The 19,389-nt window shown below is 35.3% G+C and overlaps 1 protein-coding gene across 1 annotated transcript in view; it reads left to right on the forward strand.

Moving 5' to 3' along the window:
- LOC138706586 (protein Skeletor, isoforms B/C) overlaps positions 1 to 19,389 on the forward strand; it is a 450,266-nt gene that overhangs the window by 425,704 nt on the left and 5,173 nt on the right. The window contains exons 7-10 of the mRNA XM_069836080.1: positions 5,513 to 5,785; positions 8,838 to 9,081; positions 11,048 to 11,224; positions 17,112 to 17,366. Of these exons, the coding sequence (XP_069692181.1) occupies positions 5,513 to 5,785; positions 8,838 to 9,081; positions 11,048 to 11,224; positions 17,112 to 17,366 (949 nt within the window). The remainder of the gene's footprint in view (positions 1 to 5,512; positions 5,786 to 8,837; positions 9,082 to 11,047; positions 11,225 to 17,111; positions 17,367 to 19,389) is intronic.

Genomic DNA, 19,389 nt, shown 5'->3' on the forward strand with positions numbered 1-19,389 from the left:
TATCACAAGTGTATGCTGATACATATTTAAAAACCAGTTTTCTTTATAGGCTTATATCGAATAACATATAGGCCTATTCTATTTTGTAAAAATAGTATATAGGCCTAATCTTGTTATTTTGCTGTATCAGGTCTATTAAATTAAATCAAATCAAATTAACTGTATAACAATTTGTTATTAATGCATTGTGTAAAAACTTAACATTTCTATCTTCAAAAAAATACATTACGTAAATTATCGTATTGTTTAACTGCAGATATTATGAGAAGCACATTATTAGTTATTTGAAATTTCAGTGAAAGTTCTATATGGGTTTGTATAAAAATGATTTCGGCTTCAAGATGTGAACATTAAATGTCTTCTATCATTACAATTAAATCCATGTTGAATCTTTCGTACACTACTTTTAACATTTGAATATAGATAATTGATTAAATGGCGATCTTACTCGTGTTAATTATGTAAGCATGTGTGGCTTACAGCTGTTTTGGTGTTACTTGTCACCATCCTCAGAGCCTACTAGATCTCGGCGCTATCTCAACTTCGCTGCCTGTTGTGTGGGTGCGTTCGTGTGATGAAGAGTTGTGTCAAATAGTGTGTGTTCCGAAATTGATCTGTGTGTTGAGAATTTGATTAGGGTGTGTTTTAGTGTGTCTGTATATTTCACATTGTTCTAATGTGGAGGACACAATACATCTACATATGCCGAACACATAAGTAATGCTAACCACACATACAATAACATAAATACAGACATGGAAATCCTACACATACAACCCAAAAACCTAAAACTCAACACACTAGAACAATACGAAATATACAGACACACTAAAACACACCCTAATCAAATTCTCAACACACAGATCAATTTCAGAACACACACACTATTTGACACAACTCTTCATCACACGAACGCACCCACACAACAGGCAGCGAAGTTGAGATAGCGCCGAGATCTAGTAGGCTCTGAGGATGGTATCAAGTAACACCGAAACAGCTGTAAGCCACACATGCTTACATAATTAACACGAGTAAGATCGCCATTTAATCAATTATTTAAAATTAAATGATTATACAGAGTGGAAGGGGACTAAAAATGTTCTTTTGAGGCAGGATAGTGAGCTAAAAGAGTATAACATCATTGTGGCCCTTTATGAATACTTTTGACAAAAATAGAATTTTAGTTGAATTTTGGAATGCGTACCCCAGAAAAATAGGAGACATTGAAGAGGTGATGTTGGGGGATTTTATAGAGAAAATATCACAATGATATTAAACTTCTATGCTGAACAATCTTCCCTGATTCATCTCTGAAAAAGGACTCTATTTAGTCTTCTTCCACTAAACATAAATTCAAGTTAATTAATTAATGTTAAAATTACATTCTTGCAAACACATAGAAATTGCGTTATGCGGACGAAAGCGTTCGAGGTACGTTAGATAAGAGCCATGCTTTCAATATTAATTTTGAAAATAATAAAGTGTAAACTTACGTGGTTATTTCTTGCTGTCTATTAGGTAACTTTTTCTCAACAAGCAATAAGCAAGCTGCATAAACGGAATCTGCATGTTTTAGTACCCTTCGATTCTATTGAAATTGTAACTTTAATACACAGAGTGTCCGAAATATAAATTCAACATTGCAACCATTTATACGTTTCATTATGTTGCATTTCGATTGGAGATCCTTGTATATATGATGCCATCTGTGGCTATTTATTAAAAACACTACTTCGTGGCGTTGGCATGGCGCGCATGATCAGAATACACGAAGATGGCGATGTGGACGCCTCAACAATAAGACGTGTTCTGCATTCTTTCACTGGTGGAAATGAAATATGAAGCGTGTGCAACTTGTATGAATTTAAACCTTAGGCGGCACGATAATATTTTACCTACATGAGCATCGCTAACTGGGAGAAGCATTTACGAAAAACGTACAGTGTTATGTCCATGTTCAGGAAGCTTGGTAAGCAAAAGGTGTTGAAAGACAACATTAGAAAGGATTCGCATGATCTTCGCAGGAAACCCGAAGAAATCAATTCGAGTTGAACTACTCCTTTGGCCTTTAGACTCCCCAGATCTTACCACTCTGGATGTTTTCCTTTGGAGTTCCGTGAAGGGCCAAGTGTATGGAACGTCTATGGAGAACTTTAACGATTTTACGAAAAATTCGTCAGGCTACGAAAACGTCACACCGGAAATGTTGCTGAATACTTGATTGGAGATGGAGTACAAGTTGGACATCTGCGTGCCAGAGGGAGGGGTGCACGTATCGAATTCTTTCTGTTTGACACGATATGGATGAGTTTCTGTATCAGAAAACGCCAGGTTTTACGCAATTACATCAACCAAGGAATAGAATTTCTTGAAATTTGTTTGATGACCATCCTAGTTTGAAGTACTTTTTTCAATAAATACAATACTGTGCGGAAAATTCAATTAATATATTTTGGTTGGTGCACAGAAAAATAAGTTATTAATTTGTCAACTCGTTGCACATCTTGGCCGTGTGTTGGTGTTTTTTTTATGTATTCACTTTACACTGAAATATTTACAATCATTATTAATTTTGTTCTCATCGACACTGTAATGTTTTTTTCAGTCTTTGACAACCAATTATACTATTTCTTTTGTTTCGCACTGTATTTTTTAAATTTATGTTGTTGATTTGCTTGGTAGTAATTCTGTGCCTCTTTCCACGTATTTTTTTACATTTACGTTGTTGATTTGCTTGGTAGTAATGCTGTGCCTCATTGCACTGTACTTTTTACATTTACATTGTTGATTTGTTTGGTAGTAATTCCGTGCCTCATTGCGCTATATTTTCTTACGTTTACGTTGTTGATTTGTTTGGTATTAATTCTATGCCTTGCTGCATTGTATTTTTACATTTACGTTGTTGATTTGCCTGGTAGTAATTCTGTGCTTCGTTGCATTGCATTTTTTACATTTACATTGTTGATTTGCTTGGTAGTAATTCTGTGCCTCTTTGCACTGTATTTTCAGTGTTGTTCCTTCAGTAAAAATTCATAAGTGCAAGCCATACTTCAAAAATATTTTGTGCCATCATGCCTTTTGTTTAATATGCACTACACAGGAAAGTGATTAATGTTTACGTTTTTGAGGCAAGATAACGTACAGCAATGCCTATCATCAGGGACTTCATCGTTTTAGCTGTAGCAATATAACACTTAATTTTTCTTCATCAGCCATAAGCTATTGCGAAGCATCTATTTATAATGCAACTTCTTTTATTCAGCATTAGATATATTCTAAGATTTCCAGGTCGATTCCAGCTGATTTTCCTTATGTTTGTAGTATGGGCCCAGTTAATGGAATGTCCATACTACAATATAGCTCCATTGCCTGTGGTGTGCTCTGGATAGTCTCTGAGGAACTAAGTTATCTATTAGTCATTCTTGTAGAGTCGGGGCTAATAATGACATTGTTAAGGGCCCTACCATTACAAAAAAATCTGTACGAAAGTAGTCACTCGTTAAGATACAGCTTCATTCATTATTTTTATTGAGTTACCTCTTTTTTGTAGCATCTGCAGTTCTTCTTTCCAGTATTTTTATGTCTTTCTTATTCCTATCTACATTATGTTGCCAACATTGAGTGTTGTATCGTTAAATTGAAGTGATAACTGATATTCCCATTACATATTTTCTTTCTATATATAACTAGTTTTGGCTTTTACATTTTAATACATCTCCAAGCATAAAATTTAAATGTAGGAAACCGGAAACAAATTATTCATCTGCCAATATGGTCTATGAAATGATGAAAATGTTTTTAAAGTTATGATTTAAAGAAATGGAGGTAAGTACACTGGAATGAAAAAAAAAATCGTTAATCTCTTGGACATAATTTTACCTTTTCGTACATCATACTATAAACTAAGGAAGTAATCACTGTAATTAAATGAATAGAGGCTAGACATGAGAGGAGATGGAAAGGATTATGTAATAGAGACAGATTTTGACTCTGGATTTTGAACATGTACAGGCCGATGAAGAAGTAATCTCAAAGCAATATTCTCAGAACTTTTACTGAGACTAACAAGGGAAGGGTTTCGGCTCGAACAAGAATTTTTGGTTAAAAATTTGTACAGAAACTTACCTCACAATGGTGATGAAGACCGTAAAAGCATTCATTTGTGTAACTCTCCGTTTGGTTGGTATTGGTCAATACATTTCTTTAAAAATGTACATGAGGAGTCTCCATAAAATGCATGAAACAGCATGGAGCAGAGCAATAAGCACAACACGCAGAAGCAACACCTGAACAATCTTCTGAACCACACTCCAGTGCTGAAAAAAAACAAATGCCACCTGAATTACATTTTTGAAGTCCGAGACTTGTTCAGGCTTCACGTAACCAGCTGACTGCCAGGAATACTGAAGCATAGGGCGGTACACTGGAGCAGACAACTGGTTATGAATAACAGAGTGCATTTTCATTATAAACACTCGATTTCCCAAGTTAAGTTCTGGATTCTCAGCAAGAGTCCTTATGCAATCTGTTATCCTACGAGCATATATTTTGTATTGTCTAAGGAAATAGATATTCAGAGGCTGGATATATCTAGTTTTTTTAGGTGGAATGATCATACATTCCATGTCCTAGTCTTGGAATGATCCATTTATTAAGGTCGTGTCCTTGTGCGCATTCAATGACTCATACAACAGTGTACATTTTTGATCAGCTGCAATATTTTCGGACAGAACGTTGGAGAAAAATGTTTTTAAATGGGCTTTAGACATTTTACCAGTCGCACTAGCTTCTAGGCTAGGCTAGGCTTACGGGTAAGGTGTCCCATCCTCTTAACTTGTGCAGTGCTCTCCCCACCCCTCAACTTGTACAGTGCTCTAACAGACAAACCACACATTACACAAACGAATGCTTTTGTGAGCTTTACAGGGGTATAAAGATGGGCCTGTATACAAATTTTGGATACGAATTTCCTGTTTGAGCCGAAACTCTTCCTTTATAAGTTAGATCGGTAGGTTATTATCTTACTTTACAGAACTTCAGCAACACTGGCCAAAATTAAAGATATGTCAATTATTATATATAAATTATTTTGAATTGTGATTTGCCGGTTCCTGGAAAACGTTGCAAATTGCGACAGGTGGCCAGTTTGCAAAGGTGGCCAACTTTACAGACTTTACTGTATAGTAACAAATACAAAAATAATGAACACATATATGAAATGGATATGAGTGTAGAGTGAGTATTCGTATAACTGAAGGAATTTACTCAGTAAAATAATCACCTTGACTAACTTTTTATAAGGATAATGTATTAAAAAAGAGAGTTTAAGGTAAGATTTTGAAAAGATAATTAAAGTAAAGTGTTGAATACAGTTGTTTCAAAGTAAATCCATTGAAGGCGTCATGTCATGATGATAGTGTAGAACATGCTTAAATGGAGTTAATTGATTAAATTTCCATTTATTACACAGCTAAGTATGAATGATATAATGTGGTTGATGTTCAATGTGCAGACAAGTAGTACAACCTCAGATCCAAGAGAAGAAAAGTCCAGTAACTGCCGCCAGCTGCTCAACGAACGTCTCCAAGTGCAATGGGAGCTCCAAGGTGACATGGTGCAGATACAGTTGGCAGCCCGCATGAGGGAGGACCAGTACATGGCATTTGGCCTCAGTGGTGAACAGGGTCGTCCTTACATGGTTGGAGGTGATGTTGTGGTTGCTTTCTATGACAGTGAGCGCGGCACATTCAGGGTGGAGGACTACTACATGTCTGCCACTGCTCAGGTTCAGTATTTTTAAAACATCGTATCCTTCTCAGAAACTTACATAGGAATTAGAATAATGTAATGATTCGAAGCCCACATAGTTCATTCGAAATTAGTGGCAACATTACTGCTAGTATTCAGATCTCCTAGCGGTGACTAATGTAAGCTGTTAGTATGAGATGGAGTAGTGTCTGATATGTGTTACCTGTAAGGCAGGGATGATACGATATTAGCTCCCAATCATGGTAGAAGTTCTCGACCTTGATCACGAGCGCATAGCGCATCCACTACATAGCTTCATAACGTAGACAACAGGGATGTACATGCACATGCAGTGAATAAAGGCAGCAATTATTACAGTAACTTGCGTTACTAATTTTCTGGCTATATAATAGGGCTAATTATTCAATTATTTAATATACATGTACATATATAAACAAATCGCAAAGGAAGGGGGTTTTAAGAACAAAAAGAGAAATAGGAAATTTTAATTGTTTGTAAACCATTTTCTTGTTAAAAGCAATTATTTATTATGTAAATACTTCACTTCATTGGTTAGGAGAAACTAATAGGGTCTACCTGCTCGACGTGTGTGATCTCTAAGTACTTTTGAGTATTTGTTGAAAAAATAATGACAATATTGATTGAAATAGAGTATATTGATTGTGTGATTGTGAAAATGTAGTCCTTACTCTCCAGTCGTGATTATGTAATGAGTTTTCTTAGACTGATTTGTGAGATGCACGTAACATGAAAAAACAAATTGATTAAATTAAGATATTGAGAGCCATCGTAATTTTTGGAGTCAATCATTTAAGGGGATATGTATGATTTTTAAAACTTCCACAATTTTCGGCCAAAATTTGTGAAATTTAAACTATATAAACAGATCTATAATAATATCATCTGTACAAAATTTGGTGCAATTAGATCTAATAGTTTTGAAATTATATTTTTAAATACATTTTATATTGACATGTTGTTGTTGTTGTTATCTAATGCCGGGCTTTGGCAACGAAGCCATTAGCATTCTTGCTCTCCAATATTTCTCTGTGGTGGGTCCATCAGGTAGAACTTCACAGGTTATGAGATGATCTTCAGTCATTTCTTCTTCTTTGTTGCATAGAGGGCAATTTGGATTTGTGTAAATTCCTATTTTATTCAAGTGTTTGGCCAAATAATCGTGTTCTGTAAGCAGTCTGAATTTTGCTACTGTAGATTTGCGTGGGATTTCTGGAATAATTTGTTTTTTTTTTTTTTTATTAAAATGCTCCATTTTCTATCTTTGGCTTTGGTACATAATGCTTGGTTTTGCTTGATTTTATATTTATTTTTAATTAGTCTTTTGATGGATGTAAAAGGTAGGCTTGTATTTGTATTCTGAATTAAATTGGATCCCTTTTTGGCAAGAAAGTCATTGACATTATTAAAAGTCATTTTATATTGACATTATTAAAAAGCTCCTTGCATCAAAGTTTTCAAAATGTTTAGTTCATATTTGCTCAAAATCTTGAAAATAGTTATTGGAATAAAAGTGAATTAGCATTTTGAGCTTAGTAATAGTATAAGTTAAAGTGCAATCGAAGATAAAACATTATTTCTAAATTAAAGAAACACGTAGTGTAATAAAAGTAAATATCCAGAAACAAGCAACAAATAAAACATCAACAATACATTTAAAATAAATAAATAAAAGGAATCTAGATACAATCTACTAACCCAAATATAAATTAATTTACCTTCGATGTCAATTCCGAAATCAGTTATTGTATCTTCCACTCTTCCTTGAAAGCTTTAAGCGCTTCCATTCCGTCATGATGCTCTGTGTTCTAAGATCTGTACATCCTTTAGCAATGTTTACAGGTAAAAGAGCTCCGCACGCGTGCAATGGGCATAAAAGAGCTCTCTCTCGAAATTATTAGTTACCATCGCAAGACTGCTGTAAGGTATGAGATAATAATTTCATTTATATTCTATATTGCAATAATGAGTGTGTTACAATGTTATCTCCACCTCCCTAATGCTAAAAAATACAGAATAGACAAGAATAGGACCATCTCAAAATTAAGTTAAGTTAGTCAGCCTGATTGGCGCAGTTGGTATAGCGCTGGCCTTCCATGCCCGAGATTGCGGGTTCTATCTCGGGCCAGGTCGATGGCATTTAAGTGTGCTTAAATTCGACAGGTTCATTCAGTAGATTTACAGGCATATAAAAGAACACCTGCGGGACAAAATTCCAGCACACCGGCGACGCTGATATAACCTCGGTAGTTGCGAGCGTCGTTAAATAAAACATAATCATTTTTCCCCCGTAACATGAAAGAACCACTGAGAGAGGTACGTTTTAGAAATGTGCTAACCATTATAACAGCTGTAGAGTAGTCAGTTAGAAGCCTAGAGCAAAGTGACGCTGTGGATGACCCATCGTCTTCCAGAGGTGTGGCGAATGGTATGTGATACTGGAGAAGGTTACTTTTCAGAACTGTAATTATGTCATTGTGAATAAATAAGTTTTTGATCTTAATTGAAGTGTTGCCATTAATTTTCGAATGATCCATGTATAAATGATTTTATTCCTTACTTGTAACTTACTGTAAGAGGTGCGTTAAATTATAACCACTACCGGTACTCTTTTGTAACTTTGATATTATGCATTTTTTCAAGTTTTAATTTCTTGGGCACACGTCTCATCAAGATATATGAAACGGGAAGATATGAAATGTGATATAGTTAAAAAAATTTTTTAAAATATAAATAGCTCTCACATGTAAAATTATTTTCGTATCTGTAGCAAGCACGCTTGCAAAAACTTCTTCCATCAAGGTACAGTAAAATTTAAACATCAGAGCTGTGTTTTGTTAATACTGACATCCAATAGTAAGAGCATTTCTCACTGTTGGGATACCGGTATATTGACAGAGAGAGCTAAAGCGAACTTCTTCAATTGATGAGAACTAATTTTGTGATACATATATTATACTGTCTTGTGCATAGATGTTTAGAAATCTTTGTACCTTGTTGTATCGTCTTAATCATATTAAACATGTAACAAATGTCTTAATTACTTTTAGTGTGACGGAAAAAGTGGTGTATGTCCAGATGCACGTATCGGCGGTCGCAATGATGCAGTTTTAATATCAGGGGAACGTAAGAATGGTGTGACAACCATCATGTACAGACGCCCCTTACAAACAAACGAGCCAATTGTTGACCGAGCCATTCCAACAGATGTAGAAGTTAGTGTCGTTGCTGCTATTGGACCTCTTAATAGTCGGAAAGAAGCTAACGCACATGCCATTCCTGACAAAACTACTGGTAAGTGACTCAAGAAATAGGTATCATTTTGTAGAGTAGTAAGTGGAAAGAAAACAGTGGATGAAAAGATGATGAAGAAAGTAACGTTTACGAATTAAATTCAGTTATTCAAAATGTGCCTTCGCAATGAAGTTTGCAATTTGTATTCTCATTAGGAAAACTACAATACTCAAATACTACATTGGAAGTTATTTGGATTGCAAATGTATATATAGACATAAATAAATTAAAATTATTTAAATTCCATTATTGTCTAGCGTTTCGTATTATTCTTAATGAGGATTAATTTTACAGAAATATTTTATTTTCATAATATTTTACGAGTAATTCTTATTCCAACAACTCTGAAAATTCCACAATTGTCGAATACTTCGTGTGACTAAGTAAATAGGCTACATTATTTTATTTTCACATACCGAATTTAATCCCTACAAAATATTTGTTTTTGTTTTTTTGTTTGTTTTTTTTCCCAGGAAGACGAACATTGTATAGGTATGCATTGTTGTCATTTTAAAATATTTGTATGATTTGTGTACAAAAAACTTATAAAAAGTGTCCTGTTACTTTTATAAATAATTTAATAAAAGTAATTTATTTTTTATTGATTTATTCATTTAAATGGACTGCAAAAGACTAATAATTGAAGACTTGAAATAAAAAAAGGCTCTAAGTGTCATAATCATGAATTTGAGGAAAATGAGTTTTAAGTGTACTAGGTAATTATTGGTCATAATTTCAATATTAATGTGTTTTAATTGAAAGATAAGCATAGTATGGAGCTAGTGTCCAAAGGAACGTAATGTTGCAATAGTATGAAAAACGTACTGGAAGTGGAAATTTAATGAAGGGCTCTAAGTTCCATAGTTCAGAATCAGCAAAAAGATAGTGAAGAGGACAAACGAATGAAACAAAAATGGTTTTTTGTTCATAAAATAAAAGTATATTCTGTAATGCTTCTGGAAAACTGTTTGTGGTCATCATTTTTGTCAGGTACTGTTTCATTTCCGTCAAATTCTTCTTCTTTTCGGTTAATACCTGGATTTTCTTCTAAGTTAACGAAAATATTTCAGAAAATGTTCCTCTGCAAACTTGCACTAAGTCACCTTGCCCATCTGGGACAGAGTAATGAATAGTTGCTTGTCTCCTGCTCTGTGAATGGTCATCGTAGGTATCATGATGTCTTCTTTTAACATGTGATACTTGCATCAGCACCATCAAGTAACTCCCTCGCTTTTCAATATCTTCCAGGTCATAAAAATCTTCAAACAGCCCGACCTTGTGTTCATAGCTGAGGTTCTTGCATTTACACTTGCATGCACACCGACTCTGAAAGCAAGATGGAGAACCCTGTGCACTATATCTCATTAGGTCTACCAGTTTTTTCTGTTGTCACAACCAACATAATTTAGTTAGACCTTATTGTTGCTTTCATGCAAAAAGAACAAGAATAAACAGTCTGCCCAGGTATGGTGTAGGTTAGCGATCAGTAATGAGACTAGCCTCCTGTGCTGGACGAGGTTTTGCAGGAACATGTTTATTATTTGAACTTATATATTCATTTCCTCCATTTTTCAGCTTTTTTTCATTGCAGCCGCAGTACCTTCTCCTTTAATTCGTCGTTTCTTTCCACTCAAACTCTTACAAATATCTGCCGCATCCGCCATTTAATCTAACTATGAGGAGGAAGCGCGCGGGACATAGAGCCTTTCATATGTTAACAGCAGCGGCAGTTAAACCGCATGTTATCTGTCGATTGCATTTGGTACTACATTTTCATTCGTGGCAGTTCGAGCCTTTTATACATTATAGGGCTTGGCATATAGATCTCATTTTGCACACAATTTTAAAATTCCTTATTATGGCACTTAGAGCCTTTTTTATTTCAAGTCTTCAATTAATGAGAGCTATAATATTATTTACTTTACCTTCAGCTGATTGTGAAGAATATGTGCTTGTTTCTCTTCAGAGGACATTCGCATAGACTTCAGTAGCAGAAGCGACCATGCCTGCACTATTTCACTCTTTGACCTTCCTGACGAGGAGGGTCTGAAACCCTGGCCACCGGCTGTAATTACAGGAGAAACGGTATTCTCAGCGCGAATTGGACCCACTGGTGGCAAAAGGGGATATACACCAATCACAGGTACACTATGTAAACAGCTGAGGCACGGGTTTCAAAATCCGTCTTAGCCACTTTTGGATCAAATTTTGTTAGCAGTAGTTTCTCAATCTACTCACTTTTCTCTATCATTCTATTGACATGTGATGTTCCGAACTTCGTGTTATCACTTTCATTTTAACCCTTTGTAACACAATAAGCCAATAAATGAAAACAAAATGTATTTTTTTTTTGTGTGTGTTTCATATCATGGATCATAACAAAGCTTCGATCAGGTTTTTTTTTTTTATCAGAATTTTAACTCTGGACACAATTTCGAAAAAACTATGGTCACGCTGAGCGACCACTGTGCCACAGTAGTGATTTTGATATAATATACCAATATAGCATAATGTGACATTTACGAAAGTATAATTTATTAATGTTGCTCCTTTTATAGTTCAGATTCATTACTTCTATGATACAATTTAAAATAGTTCTTTTTATCATTAAGGCACAGTACCACTTTCCACGTTAAACACAGATGGCACCTCTATGTATCCTCAAGAGGTGGTTGCATGGTGGAACATCTGTGCTATAATTGTAGAGAAAGAAAGAAAACTATGGTTCTTCTGCTTGTGCTATAATTGTAGAGAAAGAAAGAAAACTGTGGTTCTTCTGCTTGTGCTCTAATTGTAGAGAAAGAAAGAAAACTGTGGTTCTTCTGCTTGTGCTCTAATTGTAGAGAAAGAAAGAAAACTATGGTTCTTCTGCTTGTGCTATAATTGTAGAGAAAGAAAGAAAGAAAACTGTGGTTCTTCTGCTTGTGCTATAATTGTAGAGAAAGAAAGAAAACTGTGGTTCTTCTGCTTGTGCTATAATTGTAGAGAAAGAAAGAAAACTATGGTTCTTCTGCTTGTGCTATAATTGTAGATAAAGAAAGAAAACTATGGTTCTTCTCCTTGTGCTATAATTGTAGAGAATGAAAGAAAACTGTGGTTCTTCTGCTTGTGCTATAATTGTAGAGAAAGAAAGAAAACTGTGGTTCTTCTGCTTGTGCTATAATTGTAGAGAAAGAAAGAAAACTGTGGTTCTTCTGCTTGTGCTATAATTGTAGAGAAAGAAAGGAAACTATGGTTCTCCTGCTTGTGCTATAATTGTAGAGAAAGAAAGAAAAATTTGGTTCTTCTCCTTGTGCTATAATTGTAGAGAAAGAAAGAAAACTGTGGTTCTTCTGCTTGTGCTATAATTGTAGAGAAAGAAAGAAAACTGTGGTTCTTCTGCTTGAGCTATAATTGTACAGAAAGAAAGAAAACTGTGGTTCTTCTGCTTGTGCTATAATTGTAGAGAAAGAAAGGAAACTATGGTTCTCCTGCTCGTGCTATAATTGTAGAGAAAGAAAGAAAACTATGGTTCTCCTGCTTGTGCTATAATTGTAGAGAAAGAAAGAAAACTATGGTTCTTCTGCTTGTGCTATAATTGTAGAGAAAGAAAGAAAACTGTGGTTCTTCTGCTTATGCTATAATTGTAGAGAAAGAAAGAAAACTGTGGTTCTTCTGCTTGTGCTATAATTGCAGAGAAAGAAAGGAAACTATGGTTCTTCTGCTTGTGCTATAATTGTAGAGAAAGAAAGAAAACTGTGGTTCTCCTGCTTGTGCTATAATTGTAGAGAAAGAAAGAAAACTGTGGTTCTCCTGCTTGTGCTATAGGCTAATTGTAGAGAAAGAAAGAAAACTGTGGTTCTTCTGCTTGTGCTATAATTGTAGAGAAAGAAAGAAAGAAAACTGTGGTTCTTCTGCTTGTGCTATAATTGTAGAGAGAGAAAGAAAACTGTGGTTCTTCTGCTTGTGCTATAATTGTAGAGAAAGAAAGAAAACTGTGGTTATTCTGCTTGTGCTATAATTGTAGAGAAAGAAAGAAAAATGTGGTTCTTCTGCTTGTGCTATAATTGTAGGGAGAGAAAGAAAACTGTGGTTCTTCTGCTTGTGCTATAATTGTAGAGAGAGAAAGAAAACTGTGGTTCTTCTGCTTGTGCTATAATTGTAGAGAGAGAAAGAAAACGGTGGTTCTTGTGCTTGTGCTATAATTGTAGAGAAAGAAAGAAAACTGTGGTTCTTCTGCTTGTGCTATAATTGTAGAGAGAGAAAGAAAACTGTGGTTCTTCTGCTTGTGCTATAATTGTAGAGAAAGAAAGAAAACTGTGGTTCTTCTGCTTGTGCTATAATTGTAGAGAAAGAAAGAAAACTGTGGTTCTTCTGCTTGTGCTATAATTGTAGAGAAAGAAAGGAAACTATGGCACTCCTGCTCGTGCTATAATTGTAGAGAAAGAAAGAAAACTATGGTTCTCCTGCTTGTGCTATAATTGTAGAGAAAGAAAGAAAACTGTGGTTCTTCTGCTTGTGCTATAATTGTAGAGAAAGAAAGAAAGAAAACTGTGGTTCTTCTGCTTATGCTATAATTGTAGAGAGAGAAAGAAAACTGTGGTTCTTCTGCTTGTGCTATAATTGTAGAGAAAGAAAGAAAACTGTGGTTCTTCTGCTTGTGCTATAATTGTAGAGAGAGAAAGAAAACTGTGGTTCTTCTGCTTGTGCTATAATTGTAGAGAGAGAAAGAAAACTGTGGTTCTTCTGCTTGTGCTGTAATTGTAGAGAAACAAAGAAAACTGTGGTTCTTCTGCTTGTGCTATAATTGTAGAGAGAGAAAGAAAACGGTGGTTCTTCTGCTTGTGCTATAATTGTAGAGAAAGAAAGAAAACTGTGGTTCTTCTGCTTGTGCTATAATTGTAGAGAGAGAAAGAAAACTGTGGTTCTTCTGCTTGTGCTATAATTGTAGAGAGAGAAAGAAAATTGTGGTTCTTCTGCTTGTGCTATAATTGTAGAGAGAGAAAGAAAACTGTGGTTCTGCTTGTGCTATAATTGTAGAGAAAGAAAGAAAACTGTGGTTCTTTTGCTTGTGCTATAATTTTAGAGAAAGAAAGAAAACTGTGGTTCTTCTGCTGCAAAGCGTTAAACGTTAAAAATTTACGACTATTTCAAAAGACCTCTAATCCATTAATTTGTCGGTTTCAAATCCCACCTTGTTCATGTTGTTTCCGTTAACCATCTCATCCTCATGCAACCTTACTGGATATAGATGATGGTTCCATAGTGGACTTTATCTTATATCATATCTTGTTTCAGAGAACAAATTTGGTTGGTATTTAAAAGTTTATAAATAAATTCGATATTGAAATAAAACAACATGAAAGATATTTCATTTTTACAGTCTTCAAACCATTTTGAGTAAAAAGGTTAATGCGATTATGGCTCCGATTTCGAACAGTCAATGAGCTACAAGGTAAAATTTAACGAACCACTATGAACTCTGTGTTACGGTACCATTTGAATATTTCTTTGTCAGGAATTTCTTAAAACATTAGGCCCTACTCATGAGTCATAAATATGTGTTGTTGTTTTCTAATGCCAGGTGTTTGACAATAAAGTCATTTGACCTCTTGCACTCCAATATTTTTCAAAGATAGTTAAATGGCAAGTTGTAGCCGATTTAAGTGAACACCACATTTTAATGTTTTGGTGGCTACTAAATATGTGTTAGGACCTATTATTTAAATTAAGATAGAGGAAGCTATGCTCGCTCATTGGATGCCAAGGACAAGGACAATTTAATGTCAAGATGGATGACGCTACCGACATGTGACCACAAACGTTTAATAAAGAGGGTGTTACATTTTAAAGCCTAGTGCAAGCATCGTGTTTGATTACAATAACACTAGATACTATGTAACTGGAAAAATAAAGTGTAAATTTCCTGTCTATCAGTCTCTAAACCTGAGTTATAACTGCGAAAATGTAGCGATTTTTGTAGATTAACAGATATAACTTATTAAGCGTCCGAAATTGGCTAATTATCGTAAGGTTTTATTACTTAAAATTGTTTCAAGAATCATACCCTGAAGTTATGACCGACTTTGCGAACTGCCCTGTATTTTGCAGTCTAAAATATATTCACCTTCCCTCAAAGTTGAAAAATAGCGTTTAGTTCCTGCTGATTTTTTATTTAACGACGCTGTATCATCTATTTAGCATATGGTACTGGTGATAGCGAGATAATATTTGCCGAGATGAGGCCAAGGATTTTCCATGGGCTCTATCTGACATTTGCCTTATAGTTGGAGAAACTCTCGAAAAAACCGAACCAGGTAATTAGCCAAAGAGGGAATCAAACCCACGCCCGTAGTTAGTATTGAAGTTATCACTGACACTTGCATGGAAGTGTGGCGGTGCCCCGTCCTGTTGGAAAGTAAAGTCCTCGCTATCTTTCTATAATAATTATGACATTCGCCAGAGTTGCAGTGTGGCTAGGTAATTAATACCATTTAGAGTTGACACCACAAAGAAAATATAGTCCGTAGATTTGCGAGAAGGAACGACTTGAAACACATTCACTTTAGATGAATCACGGATATGCTCTAGCACGACATGAGATTTTCCCTCCAAAATTGCGTTTATTCTTACGTTCATCTTACCACACAAATGAAACTTTACTGTACTGTATAGTGTATTTAGGCTTATACCTTTTAAATATACCATAATAAACGTGTTTTGTTGCTATAAACGGAGTTTAAGGCACTTTCTACTGTTCTTTTGGGCAGGGCATGGTTGCGCCCCATGGTCAGGTAAGATGCAGCAGATAAAAAAGGGTCCCTGTTTTGTGGGCATAGTTGTGCCCCGATTAAATAGGTAGACAAAAAGACACCAGGGGAACTCGAGCCTCGTAATCAACCAACCTTATTGATTTCTTATTCGATTTAATATTCATTATCGATGCCATTATAATGAACACATTAAGTTGGCAGTACTTTATTAACAGTTTTTGTACTTTTTATGCAGTGATTATCGATAGCCTGCCGTAAAAATGAACACCATGAAGTTGGCAGTACTTTATTAACTGACATATTCAAATGAGTTTCATGGGTTTCTCAGAAATGTCTTTTTGTCGATCACACACAATAAATGAATTGCATTTTTTGTTTCTACACCGATCCCACTATAATATTTTCAGTAATTTATTTATTTTATGACAGTCACTTTCGTGTGTACTATACACTCTCCATTATGCTACGTGATTTCAATGCAGCTACCACTATAATATTTTAAAGTATTTTATTTATTTTATGACAATTACTTTGGTGTGTACTGTGCCATGTCCATTCTGCTACCTGATTTCTTCGGGGTGCAAATATGCCATGTCCATTCTGCTACCTGATTTCTTTGGGGGCGCAACTGTGCCATGTCCATTCTGCTACCTGATTTCTTCGGGGCGCAAATATGCCATGTCCATTCTGCTACCTGATTTCTTCGGGGCGCAACTATGCCATGTCCATTCTGCTACCTGATTTCTTTGGGGCGCAACTATGCCATGTCCATTCTGCTACCTGATTTCTTCGGGGCGCAAATATGCCATGTCCATTCTGCTACCTGATTTCTTCGGGGCGCAACTATGCCATGTCCATTCTGCTACCTGATTTCTTCGGGGCGCAAATATGCCATGTCCATTCTGCTACCTGATTTCTTCGGGACGCAACTATGCCATGTCCATTCTGCTACCTGATTTCTTCGGGGCACAACTATGCCATGTCCATTCTGCTACCTGATTTCTTTGGGGCAAAACTATGCCATGTCCATTCTGCTACCTGATTTCTTCGGGGCGCAACTATGCCATGTCCATTCTGCTACCTGATTTCTTTGGGGCGCAACTATGCCTTGCCTATGCCTCCTAATTGACCGCGGGGCGCAACTATGCCATACCGGTTCTTTTAGGTTATTTTAGTTAATCTGGGTTTTTGTTAAACTGGTCAATGTATCCCCCCAATTAATCCGGATTAACGAGTTTTTACTGTATAAAAATAAATAGCATACATTATTTTCATTAGGTCAACCATCATGGGGAATAGCATGGTATATCAACGACAAATTGATCCCAGAAATCTACGTGGAGCGAGGGCAGACATACACCTTTATTGTTGAAGGTGGAAATGACAGAACTAATCCTGCACGTTACCATCCCTTCTATATAACTGATAGTAGAGAAGGTGGATTTGGGCAGAAGTCTGAAGCAGAACAGAAGAAGCAGCGTGTGTTTGGAGGTGTACGATATGACGCTGAAGGATATCCCTACCCCACAGCAGGTGAAGTATTTACTTCTAACAATAAGCACTCCTCGCAAGTTAAAAAGTAGATATTAATAAATTATATTGCAATATGTGAATGTACGACTTTTCCTTGAAAGCTGGAGCAATAGTATGAAATTCCTACAACTAACCCATATTTAAAGCTGTAGCTTTTGTACAATTTTATTTAATTTAGTATATTTGTCAGTCGTAAAAATTTATTCATAAATAAAGATTTTAGTCCCAATTTCATTTCATTTTTTATTTTATGTAATGTATTCCACTTACACCTGCATTGCAGCTTTAAGATGTGGAATAAGTAAAATAAAATAATAAAGGACAAAAGTATGTAAGTAAGTCTAAAACATGAATACTAATATACAGAGGTAGTAAGTAGATTAATTTACAAGCATAAAGAGTTCATCTGTAGAAATAGTAAGCATGAATATGGAGAAACATTATTAATCTGTCCTAAACTTTTTCTCTTAGCACTTCAAAGGTTTATGATAATAGGTAGATAGTGCATTGAAAACTGTAATACATGAATTGTAAAGTTTATCAGCACCTGAGACTAACAGACGATACAAAATCTATCTTGACATCATCAAGGATAGATTCTACTCAAAGGCAAGGTCAAGATTTCTAAATTCTGAAAAACATCTTTTACAGAGTGTCCTATTATGCAAATATGTCTTTATTCTTAGGAATTTCTTTTGTCAAAAACATTTTAGCTTGAAATGAGTTAGCCCAGAAATCAATCAATATTTCATTATTATTGAATGAAAGTAGCAAAATATGTCACTTTGAAGGTGTTTATATTACCAATAGAGCATTGGTTCTTAACTGGGAGTCTTTCATTAATTTATTATCATAATACACTGCTCTTTTAAATTGACTAAGCATATTGGGAATTCAATCAATAGCTTGCCCAAAACATACAATGAAATGTTTCATATAAAACAAATGTTATCTCGAAAAGGAAGCAAAATTGTATTAAACTTTTTTTGTTTGAAATATCTCAAAGAATAACCACATAAAATTAGTGATATTACATTTCACGCTGTATGTATTTTCCAATTCAAGTAATTACGCAATTCCAAACCAAGAAACTTTATGCTTATAAATAGCTACTTTAAAATTAATTCCGATTAATGTAATATAAAAATAAAACTAAACACTATTATGCTTACTAAAATATATTACTTGATTTCTTAAATTTATTAGCCTCGGGTATTAGAGTGTAACAATGTATCCTTCATCTCACAGTGGGGGCATCACATCTGTCCTACTACAGATCAAGACAGAAGAAAAATTCTGTCTTCTCAATTCATTGTTGGCGTATGGAAGCAATTTAGTGTCTTTGCAAAGCAATTGTATGGTACAACTAAAAATTCTGAAAGCTAATTTAATCCATACCATGTTAGTAAGTAGTCCGTGAATAAGTACATTTCATTGAAAGTATAGGACTTCAAAAATCGGTTTGTAATGCCTTAAGATACGAACAACTGGGCTCTTTAGTCTATCTGTGTGACTTGATTCAAGTTGTCTCTCTTAATGTATGTACTTAATCTTTATCATTGGTGTAATATGAACTGTACATTAAATCCAGGCCTAATTTAAATAATAACCAAGATACAAACCATATAAACGATGAAAGAGTAATGGAACGGAGAAAAATTCTCTCCGGTGCCGGGACTTGAACCCGGGTTTTCAGCTCTACGTGTTGATGCTTTATCCACTAAGCCACACCGGATACAACCCCGGCGTCGAACATAATTGTCTCTGATTGAGTTCCAACTCTTGGGTTCCCTCTAGTGGCCGCCCTCTGCACTACGTCATAGATGTCTATGAACATAGGACCGAAGTCCACACATGTGCTGAGGTGCACTCGTTATGAGTGACTAGTTGGCCGGGATCCGAGACAGAATAAGCGCCGTCTTAAATCACTTCGTGATTTACGCATATTATATAAAAAAAGGTAAAAGGTAAAGGTATCCCCGTAACATGCCATGAAGGCACTTGGGGGGCATGGAGGTAGAGC

The sequence above is a fragment of the Periplaneta americana genome, chromosome 1, assembly GCF_040183065.1.
Source record: "Periplaneta americana isolate PAMFEO1 chromosome 1, P.americana_PAMFEO1_priV1, whole genome shotgun sequence".
Classification (NCBI taxonomy): Eukaryota; Metazoa; Arthropoda; class Insecta; order Blattodea; family Blattidae; genus Periplaneta; species Periplaneta americana.